Raw genomic sequence first — 20307 nt, 5'->3', positions numbered from 1 at the left:
TGAAGTAGAAGTCAAATGAGAATTTGAAGCCGTTGTATTTTAGGCTGAATTTTGAGTCATGGCAAGAAGTTTTCACCAACAGTGCAAGCACTAGTAGCAACCCAAACATATTTTTGATGTTCTTTTCAAAACGTATGCTGTGTGGCTCCTGTTTTGTAGTGTGTTGTGGCTACAGTGGCGTTCGGAATGGGCATCAATAAAGCAGATATCCGGATGGTTATTCATTACGGTGCCCCTAAGGAAATGGAATCCTATTATCAAGAAATTGGGAGAGCTGGTCGCGATGGGCTTCCTGCTTCTTGTCATGTCTTGTGGGCTGCAGCAGACTTGACTTTTAACAGGTAAGTGACTGAAGACAGCTGCTTCGGCATAGATAGCCAAAAAGTATCCAAAGAAAGAAGCAGGAGGGGTTTAGTTGAAATCATCATGAACTTGTTAGCATAATTCCAAGTATTTTTCTGCATACACTCAGTACTGGATACTAAGTATGTTGTATTTATTCTAGATAATGTTAACATTACCATACTTGTCTATTGAGTGTCCTTGTTCCCGTTCTGCTTCCTGAAGATGTATTGCAAGGCAGACAGTGATGAAACTTGGTCACTTGTTCTGTAAATCCTCTGCTTTGTTTATAGACCTCCCAGTGCCCGTTAGGAGTTTGGGAGCTGTAGAATTTTTTCCTTCTCTCCTCTCTCTCAGGAAATCCTGATAGTAGAGGTCTCTTGTTGATGTTGTTAGGCAGTGTAGGATTGCAGAAATGTCTTAGCTCAGTCTTTGGAACTTGTGTGACCAGACTGCCAGGCTGTGAAGCCATGTACTTCTCTGTTCTTTCTTTTCCAGGCAGGCAGAAGCTTGCCTCTTCCCAAGTTGAGCTGGAAGTGGTGTTGCTGCATTAATGTGAAGCCCAACGCCTGCAGTACTGGTTTGTTTTCCATGCCTTGTGTGACAGAGAGCATGGTGCAGGTGGTAACTCAGGTTTGGCTCATGCAGCAGCTCAGAGCATGGGCAGAGTGAGTTCTCCATATGCCTATAAAGTACTCCCATGCTATTTTTTTTTCAGTTGGATGCTTCCAGTGACTATTGTAAAGGCTATTACTTTAGGCATTAGGTAGATGTGCCCTAGCATACTGCCACAGAATCCCTTAAAAGGAAGGTGGCTAATATACTAGCATGGCTTCTAATCTGGCAGTAGCATCAATTGCATCAATCAGAACTTAACAGATCTTATCTGGAAAATGAGAGGCTGAGTGAAATTGCCCTCTGCCTCTTCCTCCCTGCTCTGTGGCTTTCAACATGGATTTCTGAAGCTTAGTAGTTTGTGGTGCTATAAGAAGCTCAGTCTCTCCTTCTGCCCAGTTTAGAATAATTGTCCTTGTAGAAAAGCATGAGCGTGGTGTTCTGACTGTGCCCCATGCTGTAAGGATCCAGATTATAGAGAAACAGGCGGGTAGCTCGGGTCTGGCTTCAGGAGGATATTTTCTCCAGCTGTTTCCAGTGAACCTGGCTGAGACAGTCTGTGATACTTCATTGTTGGTATGGCACAGGGGGGTAGTTGTCAATACTTACGGTTCTTCACTTTTTATTTTGACCGACAGACATCTTCTAACTGATATACGCAGTGAAAAGTTCCGATTGTACAAACTGAAGATGTTGGAAAAAATGGAGAAGTACCTTACCTCGAATAGCTGCAGGAGGAAGTGAGTACTGCACTTCATTGCATGTTTTGTATAGCTTCAGTCATTGTGACTCGGTCACAAGGGTAAACTGTGGCCATGAGGCCTCTTCAATATCAAGAAGTACAGCCTTTGGCGTATTTATACAGATGTATCAAGTGTTGCTTATTTACTTCTCAAGGAAAAGAAATTCCTTTTCTTTAGAGGAATCAGGGCCAAGTAATTGGCTCCCCAGTGAATTAATTAATGATGCTGATTTCAGCTCTGTTTTCTGCGATGAATTTAATGTAAATTCTTGTTCTTTTATTTAATTCCCTACTTTCCCTTGGGTAGAATCATTCTGTCTCATTTTGAAGACAAACAGCTCCGAAAGGTCTCCTCCGGCATCATGGGCACGGATGACTGCTGTGATAACTGCAGGTGCAGGTAAGCGTTCTTCCCTTAAGACTGATACAAGAGGTTATGTTCTCTCAGGCTGACTTACAAGGTAAATTACCTGAAAGAATTGACTTTTTATGCATTTGGTTTTGCAGATGTTCAGCCTGAAGCTTATCTTTGTTTGAACAGCTGTCCCTAACTTGCTACTCAATAATTGAAGAAGCTGTGAGGCAGGTTATAAGCAATAAGTTATGCTGTGGGAAAGCCTGTAAATAAACTGTGGCCACAGTTCCCCAAGTGGTTTAAAGCAACTTTCTCAGGCTGTGAAATACACAGTGGTTCATCACTTTGTAAGTCCTGTTGAGTAATTAATCCCAAAAGAAACGCCTTGAAAGCGGGATGTGGTGCCATGTGTCTAAGGTTAAATGGCCAGAGTGTTAAGGGAGCTGCTCTCCTCTTAACAGTGTGTGCTGACACACGTTCTTTCTGGTGCTGGTAATAATCTCGGATGTGCTGAAGGGAAGCCAGGGGGTCAGGAGTCAGTAGTCACACAGCTATGAGCAGAAACACTTTCCTCCAGCTGTGGTGTGTGTATACATGCTCGCTTTCCCTGAAGCTGTAATAAGTGATTCCTTGTTCTTACTGATAGCATAGTCCTTTATGATCAGAGATGAGATGTTACAGTGTGTTGCTCCTGGCAAAAAAAAAGTTACAAGCTCGCTTACACTTCCTATATGCTCTAGGATTAAGAAAGTTTTGTCTGAGCCCTGCCAAAACTAACCAGTTTTGGACTAACCAGTAACACAGTGAATTTGTTACATAACTGAAATTATTTGGAATATAGAACATTGTCCTTCTCCATTTTTTGTAGTGATTTGTGCCAATATTTTTTTTTCCAGTCAGTAACACATGCAGTAACAAGCCATAGAAAAAAAAATAGAGTTGCTGTTTCCTTCAGTTGTTTCCATTTTGTGTGTGTTTACTGGGGAGAGGAAAAAAATCTCTTGGCTATTAGATGCAACTAAACAAAGTCTGATGCCAAAGACAGTCCAAATATTTAAACACTGAATTTGGAAGATTGCTGAGATGACACTGTTCTGTTGCAGCAAGTACCATGAAGAACTGTTTAGTGTTTGGACATGCAATTGGGTTAACTGTGTGTGATCTTGGTTTTGGCTTCATCTCGCACTTTCAATCTTAGTTCTTTATGCTTAAAGGCATCTTTAGTTGCTCACATAAACGTAAACTGAGGTGTGTGTTTTATTTGGTTACCACTTGCTAAATGATCTTTGGAAGTAAGGAGGGAGGACTTGGTTTGTATATGTATATATGTATATTTCCCTTGTGCCTTTCAGAACCTCCCGTCTTATGACCTCCAGTGACTCAGAAGGAGGCTTACAGGACTTTGGACAGCAGGCCTATCAGCTGCTGTCTGCAGTGTGCGCCCTGGAAGAGAAGTTTGGAACTAAAGTTCCCATTTTGTTTCTACGAGGATCTGTAAGTGATATTAACAATCATGGTGTGTGCTCTGAGAGCAGAGGGGCCATTAAGGTGTCCAGACCATTTATTGATACACCAAACATCACATTGATGCACATTTATATTTTTAGTACCTTTTTCTTACAGTAGATAGATAACTGGAGAGAGGTAGGATAAATTTCCTGAAGCTGTCCAGCACCACTTCCCATGTAGCCTTTAAATGCAACAGGAATAAAAAAGCTGCAAACCTCCTAAGCATGTTGTACTTTGCTCTTGTGCAGCTACAACGAAGGAACGGCTGCTGTCTCCAAGCTCTTGCTGTCTTGGCTCTTTTTCTAAAAGGTATAACGTGCACCCTCATATGGCCCAAGAGCTTAGCTTAGAAACAGTGTGTTACTTGCACTGGACAGAGCTGTCCTGTGTTTTGTGGATTACTTGGAGTAGGTTATTGGCAGTTGACTATTAACCCAAACATTGGCAGAGGTTCTGAAGCTCTTCCTGTAAGTCTTCAGCCCTTATGCTCTTTATGGTGAGTTTAATGTCTTTGCAGAGACACTTAAGTGGCTTTTCTGTGGAGAATCATCCCTTCTGTTGTCCTGGAAGGAGTAACCTCTTCAGAGTTAGACCAAACAGGTCTCTGCTTGGTAATCTGTTGGTTTATGTTTGAATAAAGCACGCGCTGGCTTGTGTTCTGGCTTTGTACTGCTGACTGACTTGCAGCAGTGAAACAGGAAGTAGCATATTAGAGGAGTATAAGTATAAATTATCTATGAATATCTTCACATGCAATGCTTTTAAAATACTGGGGAAGAATGCACCAGACATGAAACATGGGCATAAGAACAAAATCACTTCAAATGTTTACAGCCCAGAAAAAAATCACCTGCAGTACCTGATAACACTCAGGGAATGATGTCACAGCAGCTTTTTTAATATAAGTAATTGTCACGTAAGTGTGGCTAGGATAAAAATACATTGTTAACCATTTATAGTGGTTATATATATATATATATATATATATATATATATATATATATATATTTATATATTTATATTTATTATATTTATATATATATATTTATATATATATATGTATGTATATATATATATGTGTGTATATATATATATATATATATATATATATACATACATACACATACACATATATCACAGAATTTCTAGGTTGGAAGAGACCTCAAGATCATCGAGTCCAACCTCTGACGTAATGCTAACAGTCCCCACTAAACCATATCCCCAAGCTCTACATCTAAACGTCTTTTAAAGACCTCCAGGGATGGTGACTCCACCACTTCCCTGGGCAGCCTGTTCCAATGTCTAACAACCCTTTTGGTTATATGTATATATATATAAAAACATAATATATATGTTAGTCATAACACAGACTTTAACAATCCAAGCAACTTTAAATTATTAGACATTACTGGCAGAATTGACGCTTATGCCAAATCAGCACTGCAAATATGGAATAACTTCTTATTGCTTACAAGAATACATTTTTTCTGGGCTTATATACATTTTTTAAGTGTTTTTCTTTGCTCTATTGCCTCAGTTTGACCTCTAGAAGAAATGTATGAAATATTCTCTCAGTGCCACCATAAGTTAAACAGATCTGTCTGAAGATGATGGGTGTATTATTTTAAGAGATCACATAGCTTCTGGAGAATTGATATGTTTTTTTGTTGTTTGTGTTTGTTGTTTTTTTTTTTTTTTTTTTGTTACAAGTTAGTGGTATCTTTGTCCACCAAATAAGTCCAGGTGACCTCCAACAGACTTCAGGTGGACCACAGGGGAGGCCAAGTTTCACTTAATATTTGAAAGCTGAGTCAGACTGAACAAGGTTTCCCCATGGGAAACCTTGAACTAGAAATACATTAATAGAAATATTATACTAACATTCTAAACCAAGAAGAATGTGATATTTAAAATGTGCATCATTTATCAGTGACCAGGAATTTATAATTACGTCAGCAATGATTTTATTGTTATTAATAGGCTTCATGACTCATTGCAAATGGCTTTTAGTAGTAACTCTAACATTTAGTAATTTCTAAGTAGTTAAAATTGCAAGTGTGGCGTAGGACTGACTTGTCAGAAGCCAGAACACTATGACATTTGTCCCAAATATGGAAAAACGTTTATTGTTCTGCATCTTATTCCTTTTATAGAAATTTCTATTGTTAACTTGCTCTTAAAGTCAAAACTCCGTTCTGAAAACATGCAGCCATTGGAGTAATTAATGTAGCTGGCATAACTGAAAGGAACGTTTCCAGCTTTAAAATAATGCTTGTTATGAGTTGAATGAGGGCTGTCTAGACACGAGGATGCAGGACTTGGCTTTTTCTGCCTGCGGAGGAGGTGACTCCCTTGAGTTCAGTCAGGGCTTAGTGCCCTGGTCCCATGCAGCAGTGAGGTGAGTCTCTCTTCCACGTAGTTCCCATGCCCTGCTGCCAAAGGGGTGCCACTAGCCCTTCTTCCTGCTGGTCCACTCCTGCATGTGCTGGACAGGAGCTCTCTGGCTGCCTGAAATTCTCAAGAGTGCTCTTCCCTGTGGTCCCTGGAGATGTTAGTAAGCTCAGCAGGCCTTCCTGTTCTAACCACAGCCTTTCCTGCATCTCGTATTTGTCTTTCTCTGCTCCTCTGCATCAGCCTGTTCTGTTCTCCTTTGTAAAGCAAAATGGGCTCTTGAGGGTAGGAGACCTGTGTTTGTATGGCAGCTAACACAAAGATGATTCCAGAAAAAGTGCCAACAGGCATTTGGAAAGCCTACAAGAATGAGTCCTGTAAATGCAGAAGGCAAACCTCCACACCACTGTCCCCTGTTGTCTGAGATTATAACGTTGTCATCTTGCATATCACAATACACTTACTTATAGCATACGTTTTTAAATCTTATGTGTGTTAGAAATAGCATGCTATGTAATGTATGCAAATATTCGAGTCTTTGTATACACTAGAGCATATGTTTAGTGTAAATATATTTGTGTAACCCAAAAAATGTAGTTCTGTAGACCATGTATTCCTCCCTAGGGGAGGAGACACTCAGCAAAACTTCTTTGAGACTCTTTGACCTGCTATCACTTGATCCTCTGTTACTTCCCTCTTTCAGAAATGTTCTCAGCTTTTCAGACTGTCAGAGTTTCCCTTCCTCTGAAAGGGGCTTTAAGCCCTCTGCAGTCTGTTTGGGTCTTTGAGATCATGGGATGAGAACCTATTACAGAGGACCTCATTGGCTTTTTTCCCCCCAGTGTGGACCACTAGTAAGGGATGAGGAAATAGGCAACTTTGTCAAAACAAAAAAATCCTTGAAGTAAAGGCCAAAACATTACAACAGGGAGCTGAAGTAGAGGAGGAGCCATAGAGCAGTTACCTGTAGTCAGCTTGTTGCGGGCTCTTCACCCTCGTCACATCCTGGGATTTAAACAGGCTTTTATTTTTTTTTTGTTGACCTATTTGCTTTTTCTTTAAGTTTTTAAATTAAAAATACAGGTAATAGCTTCTACTCAAACTCAATTCTTAGATATTCAAACATAGTGATGTATTAAATGGATCTGAGATTGCCCTGAACAGATTAAATACAAACTGCACTGATGTTTTTTTTTTCTTTGGTGCCTTGAGTGGCTGGGTTGTTCCTGTAACTTCCTCTATGTGCAGAAGTGGAGATATTTTAATAGTGTTATAACCTCAGTGTAGTTCTGTCTGGGGGCTTGCTTCAAAATGAGCTCACTGGTTGTGATCTTTTTCACAGTACAGAAGTGGGTTAGGTTAGCAAAGGTGAGAACGCTCTTCAAGCAAGATGGACAAGGCAATAGGAGCTGTTGTAAATGTGGTTACTGTGGGGAGTGTTATATAAACTTGAATAAATGTTTTTGGCTTGTGACTTCACAGGGAAGTTCTTCTGTGAAGGTATGTTCTTGGAGACACCGTCATATCTCAGGATATATCTCACTGGGTATATTGGAAACTTCCTTTCACAAAGGCTGGAGAAGCCTGACCAGTTCTCTCAATTTCAGAGTTCCCAGCGTCTGCCAGAGAGGTACCGAAAGCATCCTCTGTACGGTAGTGGGAAGGACTGGACAGAAAACTGGTGGAAGTCACTCTGCCAACAGTTGATAATGGAAGGATTCCTCAAAGAAGTCTCTGGGCATAACAAGTATATGACCACGTGTGGGCTTACCCAGAAGGTACTTCTTGGTGTGAGACTACCCATCAAAGACTTTTGAGTAATCTATAGCTAAGCCATATGGTTTTTTTTTTTTGTTTGTTTGTTTGTTTCTTACAGGGAAGAAATTGGCTTTTGAAATCTGGATCTACCTCAAATCCAAGTCTTCTGTTACAGTCCAATGAAGACTTAAACCTACAAAGACCTCCCAAAAGGTACTTACAGTATGCATGTCCTCTTGAGCACCTTACATTATTTTAACATCAGACTGGTCTCTGAAGCCTGTTTCTCAGGATGGCAAGTTTGACAGGAAATTGCTGCATAAGACTTTGCAACCAAACCTTTTCCCATACGCAGTAACATAATATTTTAAAGTCAGTAAATCAGGTGAAGATAAGAAACATCAGAGGAAAATCTGCCAAGATTTACCTTCTTTTTAATGCTGATGAGTTATACCATGAGTCTTTAACTAGAGCAGCTAAGAGTTTTTTCTCTGTTTTGCACTTGACCTACATTTTCATAAAAGTTAGCTTTTCTGCTTCACATTCTTAGCCTAGGTAAGAATTGCTTCAACGTAAATGTGTAAGGGTTTGTCTGACTTTGTATATTTTCTGAAATTTTAACTTTCAAAAATCTTGGTGAGTATATCTGCAAAAGCGCTGTGTGTTGTCAGTGGTGGTCAGCCGATTTGCCATCGGAGCGTATGGCTTCATGAAAATGGCATGTGAAGTTTTGCTTGTGATCTTCCACTTCACTGTGAAGTATAACTCATTTTGTTGGTCTTCTTAAATATGAATTTAGGCCAACTCTCTTTGAAGTGAAAGGTAAAGAACTGAAGGCAGCGGAGGCTTTGCTGTGACAACAAATACTGTTAGAATGAAGCTCTTCAGTGTTGGCCTTTGGACACGTCTTCAGATGTCTAGATTGTAATTACCTGATTGATTTACTTTTAAGTGACACATTGTCAAAGTGCCAGTTTTCTTTTGCCTTCTCTAATTTTCTATTGTGACTTTTTAGCTAGTCTATAGGTCTTTTAGAAGAATAAAAGCACTTGTTTGTTCATAAACAGTAAGAAGTGGCTAAAAGTATATGCTTAGTGCAAACCAGAAAGTTGATACTTGTATGTTTTCTCCAGAAATGGGATTTTTAAAATTGAATCTTTCTATCAAGACAGCATTGTCACAGAACTTTGATTTCTGCCATCAGAAATCCTTGTCTCTTCTGTAAGACAAGATTCTTGCTCCACATTAAAGTTTTAGTATTTTGCGCAGGCTTTGAGGTCCTTGGTGTTTCCCTGGAAATGAAGTTTCTAATACCTTTAATAATGATAAGGAAGTGTGATTTATCAAAAAATTTAGCTGTACAAAGTTCCATTCAGTTTGCATAGCAAAATAATAACTTTTTTCAAATGGCAGCATACAAACAATTCAGTCTGATTTGAGTAAGATAGAATTCTTTTTTTTTATTACAACAGTAAATCTTCACCTGTGGCATCGGCGCAGGTCTCCCAAAGCACAAAAGGAACAAAGCAGTCACCAGGCAAGCAGGTCAGTATGGGTACAACTCCTCTTGTGTTTTTAGCCATCCTTGTTCGTATTAAAAACCTTGCAAGTGTGTCATGGCATCGCAAATGTACACTTTGCTGCTTACAGCAACTTCATTTGAAATACTGTTAAATTAGCATTTGTCTGTCTTCTTCTTCTGTGTTTTATAGATGTCTTTGTATGAAATGTTTTCATATGAGAAAAAAGATGGAATGTCCCCAAGAAGGAATACTGTGCTTAGCAGGTACACTATTCTAAACTAAAACAGAATTATGAAGTTCTGACTACATAATAGAAGTATTGTTGGTGATACAATCCTTAAAACCAGTACACTGCTTTGAAGTGACCATCAAAATGTTTTGACTGCAAGTAACTAGTATTTAAAAACAAACAAACAAGACTTTAAAAATGTCATTGTTTCAAAACATTGAGCTGCAACATGTAACAAGCTTTGCAGAATTTGTCAAGATGTGTTAAGCTTAAATACTTCTAGTGTGTCATAGGCAAAGCAAGTTTTATTAACTGTGAAATGTAAACTTTAACTGGTTTTACTTCAAATCCAATAGCAAGAAAAATAGAAAAATGTTAATTAAAATGGAGTGATTGCAGCTTTATATTAGATACTTTTACTGTGGCCATTTATTTTCAGTCAGTATTTTCTACGTGGTGGTTGAAACTGTAATTGATTTTAAATTGTGATTTAGACAAACTGAGAATAATTGGTTTCAATTAAATGCAATTAAGCTAAAACATGACAAGTTGTGGCACTGTCTTAAAACTGGCAGAACGGAACATGTGCCCTGTGCAGTCATTGTGAGCGAGCATATAGGTTTAGGTTTCTGCCCTTTTATTCTCTTCTGAGATCAAGTTGAGGCTTTGTGAGGTTAAAGAATAAAACAAGCTTTTGCAAAGGGCAGACAAAGTAATTTGTTCTTGAGGATTGTGTAGCGCTTCAGGTCACACTGAACTTGCATTTTGGAGCAGTTCCGTTCTTTCAGACGAGCAGCCTGATGCTGGCAGAAAATGGGAGAGCCAGATGTCATTTACGCTGAGAAACTGCCACTGTAGCCACATGGAGAAAAGTTTTCTAGGGACAGCTACAAACTAAAACAGGTTATTTTGCACTTTGCTTAGCAAAGCAAGGAAAAGACACTCTTGTTCTAGTTTGTCTACTTGCAGATACTGCACTGCAATGATGGCAGTCTAATTGGAGGTAATATTCCCCAAACACGAGTCTGCTAGCTGTGATGCTGCTCTCTACACAGACATACCTAGTAGTAACAGTAGCTTATTTTGCTTACAGTATGGCAGCTGTGAGCTTGTCACTGATGCTTTTAAAGTTATTAGCTCTTTCTAGCAAAGATCAATATTACTGGGCGTGGGTAGAAATTCAAGTTATTTTGATGGGATGTGGTCAGAACAATGTTATGAATGGACTGTAAGAATACACTTTTGCTAATAATACAGAAACCCAGGTGCAGGTCGGGACATAGGTAGCTTGCTCACTATTTGATTTTTGTGCAGCAAAAGATTATTTTTAAGTTATAGGACTAGCCGCTGAGGAATTCCGTTAAATTTGGCCTTGGGGTACTGCTAATTCTGCCCAAATTAGCTCAAGTCCTTTATCAGTGCACCTGCTAGCTTGAGGAGCTGGGCCACAGTCTGACTGTGCTGTCAAAGGGCAGGCCAAAAAAAAGTCAGGCTGCTGCTCTCTTACAGCCCAACATGCAAAGTTCATGAATAAATTAATAGAACACAAGGTCTGACTGCTCACTTCGTTATCTTTCTTTTAGTTTCCCAGAACACTCACCTGTGAGATCTCCTTTGAAGTCCCGAGAACCTGTTTCATCTCCAGAAAAAGAACTACAGGTAAGTCTTTGGAAGAGAGGATATCTGTGAATTGCTATCAGCCTGAAGAGCACAGTCCCGCTGAATTGAAGTAACTGGCTTGGGCAGCTTGTAATAGTACAAAAATGTCTTGAAAAGGAGCCCTGAAAGAGAATTTTCAGTATGAAGATTGTTAATGGATTGTAGGCTTTTTCTGTATTAGTGGAAAGATGAGGGAAGCTTTAATTTTACCTCTCGTATTTGAACTATTCCTACATGCCTGATCACAAGCTTCTTTCTGAGAATTTGTCTCTCTTCTTCACAGACTGCTCTGTATGGCAAGCTGTTGACTGCTAGACAGAAGGTGGCTAATGAGAAGGCAGTTCCGCCAGCTGTCTTGGCAACCAACAAGATCCTGGTGGAGATGGCCCGAATAAGGTAAAGCCAGCATGCACGCCTTTTAGATAAACTCAAAAAACAATTGCAAGCCAAATCACAATTTCTCTTTCTGCTTTTGGGAGTTTGCCTCATTGGTAAATGAGCAGCATTTTTCCTGAGGACTTTATCATAATACCCTTGTAAAACACTTACAGGTATAAGTTAAATAGCCATTAATGTTAAACTCTTCTCTTCATGATAGTTCTTATTTAAAAAAAAAAAAAAAAAAAGCCAACTTTGCATATGTCTCTGTAACTAAGCCTTCTGTCAGCTTGACGGTCATGGAGGGAAAGGTGCATGTTGTCTGATTGTTACTTGTCCAACTGCTCTCCAGTGTGTTTTAATCATTCTGCTGTGTTCGTACCTGGTAAGGGTTACAAGAGTATTCAGGTCAGGAGCTGTCCCTTACTTTGCACAGGTAGCTCTGTAGCACAAAAGAAGAACCAAAATTTTGTGTTGCTCTTGACTACTGAAAGGAAAAGAAAGAAAAACACTTTCTTCATTGCAAGAGAGGGTATTGTGGGGCAGCTCGGTGTTTAATGCATCTGAAGAGCCCTCCCCAGCTGCTAAAAAGCATTAGGTAAACTGTTTGGAAGGGATATGCTCTTCCACGCATCTCTAGGCTTATATATTTTTAGGAGGTAAAAGCAAATAAATAACAGATGTAGCTAACATCCTCTGAGGTATTAGGCAGCAAACCTGAAATTTTTGCTGTGGTCAAGCTTCAAGATACAGAAGTGCAAACAGTGAAACGAATTAGTTCCAGAGATGATAGTGCAGTAAAAATATTTTTAAGTAGTGATTATTAGAGCTGCAGCTCTAGCACATATCATTCAGGCACTTAATGTTTCAAAGCATCAACATAGGATGGTTCCATGGCTTTTATTATTCATCCTGAACCAGGCCTACAACTGTTGAGAATGTGAAGAGGATTGAAGGTGTATCTGAAGCAAAATCAACCATGTTGGTCCCTCTCCTGGCTGAAATTAAGGACTTCTGCCAAGCGAATGGTTTGCAGGTATGATTTACTAAAGCATCTCCTACCATGCAAGAGCACTAAAAGACAATTTGGTCTGCAGCTGTCAGATTTCTCCTTCAGGGTTTGTCCTTGTCACAGCTTTCCCATCCAAACAGAGCAGCCAAACTGTTAGCCTTGTTTGCAAATAGGCCTTCTACATCTGAACGTCCTATGTGGTGATAACGTGAGGATCTGGATGATAAGTGTAGTCATCTTGAAAGTCCAGGGTGTACTTGTAAAGACCACCCACCTAGCAGGGCTGAATATCCAACCAGTGCCGTATTACTGAGAGCTTGCAGCTAGTTTAACGATTTTTGGGCTGGAGTCCAAAGGTTTAGGAAATGTTCCCTCACCAGTTTATTGCTTCAGTAGACTCTGAGGGCAGGACTCAAGTTTGCTTCTGTAAATTTCTCCTTAGGAGACTGACAGAGATAAGAAGCCTTCTGGCTTTCATGAATTCTCTGCTCTGTTTTCATAGTTGGTTTTACTTCTGAGATTTTCTGTAAAGTGGCTCCTCATTGCTCTTGCCCTTGCAATGGCAAGAGACTCCACTAGGAAGGGGCTGTGGAGCACAGGACTGGAGGAGCTGTGCAGCTGTTTAACTTTGGGGGGGGTTGAATTTCCCTGTAAATCCACAGGTACGGGGATTTAAATGTCTAGAAAGCAGGTAGAGCAGTAATACTGCTTCTCTGTGATGCATGAGATAACTCCTTAGTACACTAAACACCAACTCATCTTTTTCCTCAACAGCAAACTATTGGGTATGGGGACTGCAAGCATTCCTGTTTTTCATGAAATCTGTGATAAGCAAAAATTTAAAATAAATGGAGAAACTTCCTATACAAAACAGCAGACAGAATACTGTAGTTTGTTCTGATGGAATAGTTTTAAATATGTCGTAAGAACTAAGAAGCTTTATGTTGATCTGGACGCTTTTTGGGGGCTTTTTTGCATGTCTCTTGACCAGTTCCATGCTTTTTATTAAGATGGAGTATGTGGGTGTCCATCCTGATTCCCTCTCTGCTTTCTTTTTGTGGAACATGGAATTGGGGTCAAAACCAACCTGCTCAGAGATGAAATTCTGAAGAAATAACAGAGTTATTCTTCAGAAAATGGCAGGGTGATTCATTGGTTGTTACTGAGATATAATCCTTTTACTCCTCTTCATCTTACTCAGACGGACGCGTTCCCTACAGATCAGAAAGAGGCATCTCACCGGAAGCATGCTAGAGCCCTTTCTCCCTCAGAACACGTCACATATGTCTTGTTCCAAGAAAAAAATCTCTCCGTGGTAAGTTTCTCCCTGTGGAGGTCTCTTCCTTTTTGAGAACTAGTGGTGGGGATATTTTGTTGTGGTAAGGATTTTGCAAATGTTTTCTCTTAAATCCTCTGCTAGGTTTTAGTTCCACCTAGTTCTGTATCTTTGCCCTTAATACTGTGAGAAGAAAAAAAAAGAACTTCCTGATCAGGTAGCCTGCTGGAAAGGGTAGTCACCAGCTTAAAGTGTGCCTAAGGACTAATTAACAAGAAGCAGTTGTATAATTCTTAATGGGTAACTTGATGCTCCTTATCCACCAATCCTCATGATTGTATACTCAGTGTCTGTATTGTCTGAGGGGAGAAATCAGTAGACACATGAAACCTGTTCTTTCAAGGAAGACAAGTAACCAGTTTCAATTCTGTCATTGAAAAGTGCAAGTTTAGGTGGAGTAAATGCGAGATGTTTCTCTTTGCAAATCTCTTAAGAGAATTCATTCAACATATTTGAAAAACAAGAGGGAATTTGTCTTGGTGCTGTTAAACATGTTCTGCTCTGATATTGTAAATCATATGGATTACTGGAAGGTCAAGTGCATCCTAGCTACTGAACAGGAGATGTGTGAAGCTTTATCAGAGTACCACCTCATGAAGTTGGAGCTGGGTTGATGCTTAACTATGAGGCAAAAGCCTCCACTTCCCTTGTAGTAGAACTTTCTGGGATTCAGCTGCCACAGGGTGGGAAGAGGGTGGTAGTGAGTCGTGACACAGGAACATGAGCTATAAAGCAGGCTGCAGTGAGCCTTCAAGGTGGCCACACGGCACCCTTGCTGACTAGGGCCTCTCCTCATCTGACATACAAGGTAAGACATTGCACTCAAGCTAAGAGGTAGCAGCCTTGAGAGAAAAATGCTTTTTGCAGATGGAAAAGAAATGAGGGAAGCATTAGAAGTGATAAAGTGCTTGTGGGGTGAGGGGTTGTTGCACAGCTATGTGACAGTTCCCCTGTTGCTTTTTGGACATGGGATATTGCCAGGCTTTGAGCTTTCAGTTATATTTCAGAATGCTTCCGCCACCTTAATTCCTTCTGCCTTTGTTTCCTTAGAGGACTATAAGTGAGACCAGATCTCTTCCTCTTTCTGAGATTGGCACTCACCTGCTCCAGGCGATGAAAGCTGGCTATCCTGTCAACCTGGAGCGAGCAGGTTTGACTCCTGAAGTTAAAAAGATCATTTCTGATGTTATCCATAATCCTCCTATTGACTCAGGTGAGCATTACAGCCCTCATCTGAAGCTTCTCACGGCAGTGGTGTACTAGAGAATGCAAAATATCACAACTCTGGTACTCCTTTCACTAGCATCTATCACTTTTTTGGAAGACCCATGACAAAGCAGAGCATGGCAATGACAGTTGTTGTTTTCCTTCCAAGGTTGTGTTTCAAAATAGGGCAGTCAGGCCTCATTAAATATCAGAAGAGGATATAACTTCACAGCATAGTGGAAGGATTTGTATTGCTCTGGAAAAGACCCAGGCACTGCTCTTAAATGTGTACTTACTCAAGTGGAAGTCAGGCAAGCTGAAAGAAATCAGCCTGGTGGTGTCTTCCCATGAGCAATGGCATCTGTGAACAATATGCTGAATAAGAGTAGTAGAATTTCCTTGGGGAAAAGTCTCCAAGATTATGCTAATTTATGAGGATAATGCTGGAAAATCACAGCGCCGTGAGCTGGTGCTGTTGGCTAATTCAGGGGCTCAAGACAGCCACGTACTTGTGGCTCTGCTCGTGGGGGACTTAAAGTTCAGCCTTGCCCTCAGAGCTGAACTTGTTAAGCTGGCTGAACTTTCTGACTTTCTAGCTTTGTGACTCCTGTCCTATTGTGGGTGATCATATCCTTTCAGCAGCAGTTACAGGCCCAGGCAGACTCTCTTCTTGCTTTTTTAAACCTACTGCTCTGCAACTTGTCCATTCCAGTATAACAGAAGATGGGAGGCCTGAGTTAAAACAGCCTTCCTCTCAAGAGAAAATAGTTGATAGGAGATGCAGGTTAGAAGCAGGCTGATTATAACATTTTAGACTAAATTTGAGGGTGGTAAGTTTGTGCAAATGTGAGGTCATGGGATAAATCTCCCCCTCATTCTGGTTTCTTATGATACAAACCTATGGATTAAGTTTCACTTCTTCTAGGGCTTTCCATGCCTTAATCTGTTTGTGCTTTAATGAGGGAAAACTGATACTTTACAACATAAAACTATGAATGAGAGAAAGGACAATTCTTTTTTTTTTTTTTTTAATAAATAAATTATATTTATATTTTTTCCAAGACACCACCAAAATTCAAGCAATTAGAACACTTGTTCCTGCAAATATTGAACTGTATCTCATCCAGATGGCTATTGCATTATTGGAGAAAGAGAATGGAAATAAGGCTCAGCGTGGTTCAGGTGCCAAAAGGGTGTTGGTATGGTCGGATGGGCAGCAGGAAAAAAGAGGAGCAGATCAAGCAAGCAAGGAAGATGCTTTGTGGAGTGAAAGAAAGGTTAGTAAAAGAAGCTACAAAAGCAGTGTTTTTTTTTTTTGTTTTGTTTTGTTTTTTGTTTTTAAAAAAAAGTTTCCCTTTCCATTGTAGGAGCAGGCCAAAAGCTGTTTGTTGCTGTTTGCAGTAGTGTTTGGCATTTGCATCTTCCCAATTCACCTTTTCCTGAGCTCTGGATAAGAGTCTTGCTCCCCTCTGAGACAGGACCAGAAAGTTCCTCCTGCAAAGTGTTGGCCTAGGAAGAGGGCTGTCTCTGTGCATCCCAGCTGTGGTCTGCTCAATGTCACTTCAGTTGATCTCTTCCTGTGTGGTACTCTTAGCTCACATCTGCTGTAGTAGGTACTGGATGTGCAGCCTGGGAAAGATGAGATACCTGGTCCCACTGCTGTAGACTGCCACAAGTGCAGCTTAATAATGGCCTCAGAATAAGGATGAACACTTTCTGCTGCTGTTCAGCCCTTCAGAAAGTAGATACAAAAGGTTCCCTATAGGAACAAAGGATTTCTCAGTAGCTGGGACAGTGGAAGAAAACTAAATTCGTATTTCTGCCTGGTATGAGAGGCATTGGTAATCTTGACCCTTTATAGACAGAGTCTACGTTCTGCTCTCACCTTGCTTCTAATGAATGACCCAATGACCAATGTGATGTGGGAAGAGTGATCGTTTGTCTAGAAAGCTCAAAGATACCAGGGGAGCTGAAACAGGAAAAAGCCAGGGGCAACACCTGCCAGAGTTTTTTGACAGCCCTTCATGGGCGCCTCTGTGTAGCTGTGATAACATGAAAAGTGTCATGCCCTATGTCTGAGTCTTTGGGAGGAGTTTTCTCTAGGAGAAGGAAATACAGAGCTCTCTACTGCAGTTTGAGGAAGGCTAGACAAGCCTTCTCAGCCCTAGGGTCGCCTCTCAGCATCTCCACAAGTCTCTGAAAGTCCAGCTCAGCACCTTGTACAAAAACCTGCCCTCCACTGAGTAGCTCAAGGTGGGAACAGTAGAAAGAAATTCCTAACTGTAAATCCTCTTGCTGCCTGTACTAGGATTTCACGTCTGTTCCTTACAGGGTTTTGGGATGCCTTCTTTAACTTGGGCTCAAGTAATTTTTGGAGCCTTGCCATTTTGCTGAATTGATTGCTTCTTGCCTTCCTGAGCACTATTTTGTTCCTAAAATACTAGTGTCTGAGCCTTTTTTTCCTCTGAAATTGATCTGGCAGTCCATTTGCATTAGCTGTAACTATACTTCATTTTCTGTTGCCGTTGGAGCTAATAACAGGAATGACATGCTATTAGAGATCAAATTAATATTGTGCCAATGAGTAGACTGCAAATCTAAATGCTAATCAAAATAGACTTCATTCCCTTCTCTTACAGAAGATATCCGTGTTCAGACGATATCCTTGTTCCAATAACTGTAGCAAACAGCTTTTAAAACTGCTAATGGGAGACAGATGTGCACTTGATGCAAAAATCTAAGCTTTAGCTTTTTCAACCAGTGACCAACAGGTATTACAGAGAAATCAGGAGTTAATACTTCTGTGCCTTCAACCCCATTTTCACCTATCACCTTTGCTTGAAAACATATCTGAAAATACAGTACTTGAAATGGAAGTCCTTGGAGCCACTGGGACAGAGGAAGAATTCTTTTCCACTACAAGTGTCCTGGTCAAACCACAACAGGGAAAAAAAAAAAAACACCTAAGTAAAACTTCCAGTTCCTATAATTGAAATTAATGCATTTCACTTTTTCAAGTTTTATTTTGGTTAAATGGATAAATGGATAAGAAATAGTTACAGATCTCATTCAACAGAGGTGTTGAACTCCTGTTTATAATTACAGGCTAACTTATTTCCCCTTTTTAAAAAAAAAAAAAAAAAAAGACCCAGCCTTTCTATTGAATGTAGTTATTGCTTTAATGCATGTAACAGCCTGCTTCATTCCTATCGTATGCCAAGGCACAGAGCACAGATGACACCCAGCCAGGTGACAGGGGTGCAGCAGGCCACACGAAGCCCATCGCATTGGCCTCTTGGAACCAGCCAGCCCTCAATCCTGAGGAGGAGGAACTGTTTTCTGACTCTCAGCCAAAGGTGAGGTTGCTTTGTGCCAGAAACAAAGTCCAGATTTGGTAATTTTGTTGATTATCTTAAACCAAAATCCTGGCTTCTGTTTGGGTTCTTTCCTGTGCCTAGAACTGCAAACTTTTTTCTGCTAATATGCTTGACTTGGATGCTCCTTGTGTTGCCCTTGATGTGCCTGAATCCGATGTGCCTATGCACTTCTACAGCAGCAGTCTGCTTTAGGAATTTTTTTCCCTAGAAGATCTTGCCAGCCCTCTAGTGGCAGGTGCTCCCAATACCTCAGGAGGACATCTGGCTCCCTTTCTTCTACTAGGGTGCATGAGATGGGTTTCTGGCCACACTGACGATTTGTGTTGATGTTCATATGAACAAGCTTTATGATCATACAACTGGTGTTTCTCTAAAGGAAGGTCACATGGCTCTGAGCAGCACCACTTGCTGTACAATTTGCCTCAGTTTCTGGTCTGAGGCTGGAAAGTGGATGTGAACACACAACCTGATGCAGACAAATCCATTGTTGGTGGTCTGGTCAGTTTATCTCCATCTATGAGCTAAATTGTTAGGTAATTTGTAACAGTACAGCAGCATCTTATCTGAAGCACTAAACATATTAGAACATTATTTCTGTTTCCTGATCATGGCTTCAGAGAGCTTCAGGAACATCAATTCTGAGTAAATTGCCTTTGTTCTCAACCAGGAACAGTGTAATGGTGTGTGTACCCTTCATTCTTCACCTGAGTGTGTGCTGAGAGCTCTGGTGTTGTGCGTGCACCTCTTGTTCTAGGCTCTGCAGCAGCCCGTCTTCTGGCTGTAGATCAGTCCTCCTGGTGCATTTCCCAAGGGCAGCTCAGCAGCAGTCTTGAGATGAACATCTCAACAGTTTGGTCCTTCCATTATTTAAAAAATGAAGGGTGAGCAGAAACACATTTATCTCTTGGCTGAGAGCTATTACTGGAATTCATGCTTTATGTTGCTGTGGCATCTTTCCCATCACTGCAAGATGCCTCCTGCAGTCACAAAGTGCAGCGTGTTCACGCTGTCCTCCACGAGTTCTGCGGAGCTGATGACTTTCTTGTGGAGGAAAAGGAACCTTGCACAGCTAGTGGCAGGTGCCCACAGTGCCACTGGTGGCTTTCAGCCCCTTTTTCTCAAGCAGTCATTAGGGGAGGTAGCTGATACTGCTGATCCATCACCAATTTGGGGCACCCAGGGTCTTGGGTGTGTTTGACAGATTTTTGTTTAAAGGCAATACCTGAGGATCAGGATAAACGTTCTACAGCTGTGCCAGCATGCTTTGGTCCAGGCCCAGTGGTTTTCTTGGGCCTGCCTAACGTTTCCATGGCATGACTTGATTTATGACAAAGTTGAATATACACTTGAAAAGGGCTCTGGACATCAGGGCTACATACATAAGCTGTCCTGGGCCATGGTTAGGTGTTAATGTCTCCTGAATAGCATGGTTTGGGGTGCAGAACTGTAAGTTAGAATGACATGTAAAAAAAAAAAAAAACCTTTTTAATTTTTTTTAACACCTTTTCCTTTTTTGCAGGGTTGTTCACAGCCCCCTTGTAAGAGGAAGGTGCCGGCATGGTTTGAAGCCCCAACAGCCCCTGTTGTGCCTGTGCCCCAGATCAAGAAACCCAAAGTGGACACAAGAAAAGGAATCTTTAACTGAAGCTTTTATTTTCTGTAACAAGTGTACGTGTACGAACGGTAGATGCACTGTGACAGAAATGACTTTATATGGAGCAATACTTTATATGTAGCACTTGGATCTATGCCTTTTTTCACTGTGTGAAAGTCCTTTATTAAAAAAAAAAAAAAAAAAGATTAAAAATAAAAGTCACGTGTGGGATACGAAGAAAAAAAAAAAAAGGGAGGGGAAGGGGCCCGGTAATGGCCGCC

General features: G+C 40.7%; 1 protein-coding gene across 2 annotated transcripts in view; it reads left to right on the top strand.

Moving 5' to 3' along the window:
- The window catches only part of WRN (WRN RecQ like helicase), a 40794-nt gene extending 20570 nt beyond the window's left edge, over positions 1 to 20224 (top strand). Inside the window, exons 19-34 of one of the 2 annotated variants that reach the window (XM_082759436.1) lie at positions 160 to 341; positions 1596 to 1697; positions 2007 to 2099; positions 3407 to 3548; positions 7562 to 7732; positions 7831 to 7925; positions 9185 to 9257; positions 9425 to 9498; positions 11048 to 11123; positions 11407 to 11519; positions 12423 to 12537; positions 13715 to 13828; positions 14900 to 15062; positions 16118 to 16332; positions 18277 to 18412; positions 19956 to 20224. In XM_082759436.1, the coding sequence (XP_082615562.1) occupies positions 160 to 341; positions 1596 to 1697; positions 2007 to 2099; positions 3407 to 3548; positions 7562 to 7732; positions 7831 to 7925; positions 9185 to 9257; positions 9425 to 9498; positions 11048 to 11123; positions 11407 to 11519; positions 12423 to 12537; positions 13715 to 13828; positions 14900 to 15062; positions 16118 to 16332; positions 18277 to 18412; positions 19956 to 20077 (1986 nt within the window). In that variant the 3' untranslated portion in view covers positions 20078 to 20224. The other variant, XM_082759435.1, reaches the window with a different exon arrangement.
- Positions 20225 to 20307: the final 83 nt, after the last annotated feature.

This window comes from Aythya marila, assembly GCF_965140915.1.
Source record: "Aythya marila genome assembly, chromosome: 4".
Taxonomy (NCBI): domain Eukaryota; kingdom Metazoa; phylum Chordata; class Aves; order Anseriformes; family Anatidae; genus Aythya; species Aythya marila.
The sequence above is the reverse complement of the archived record's forward strand: the minus strand, read 5'-3'. Positions and strand labels throughout refer to the sequence as shown.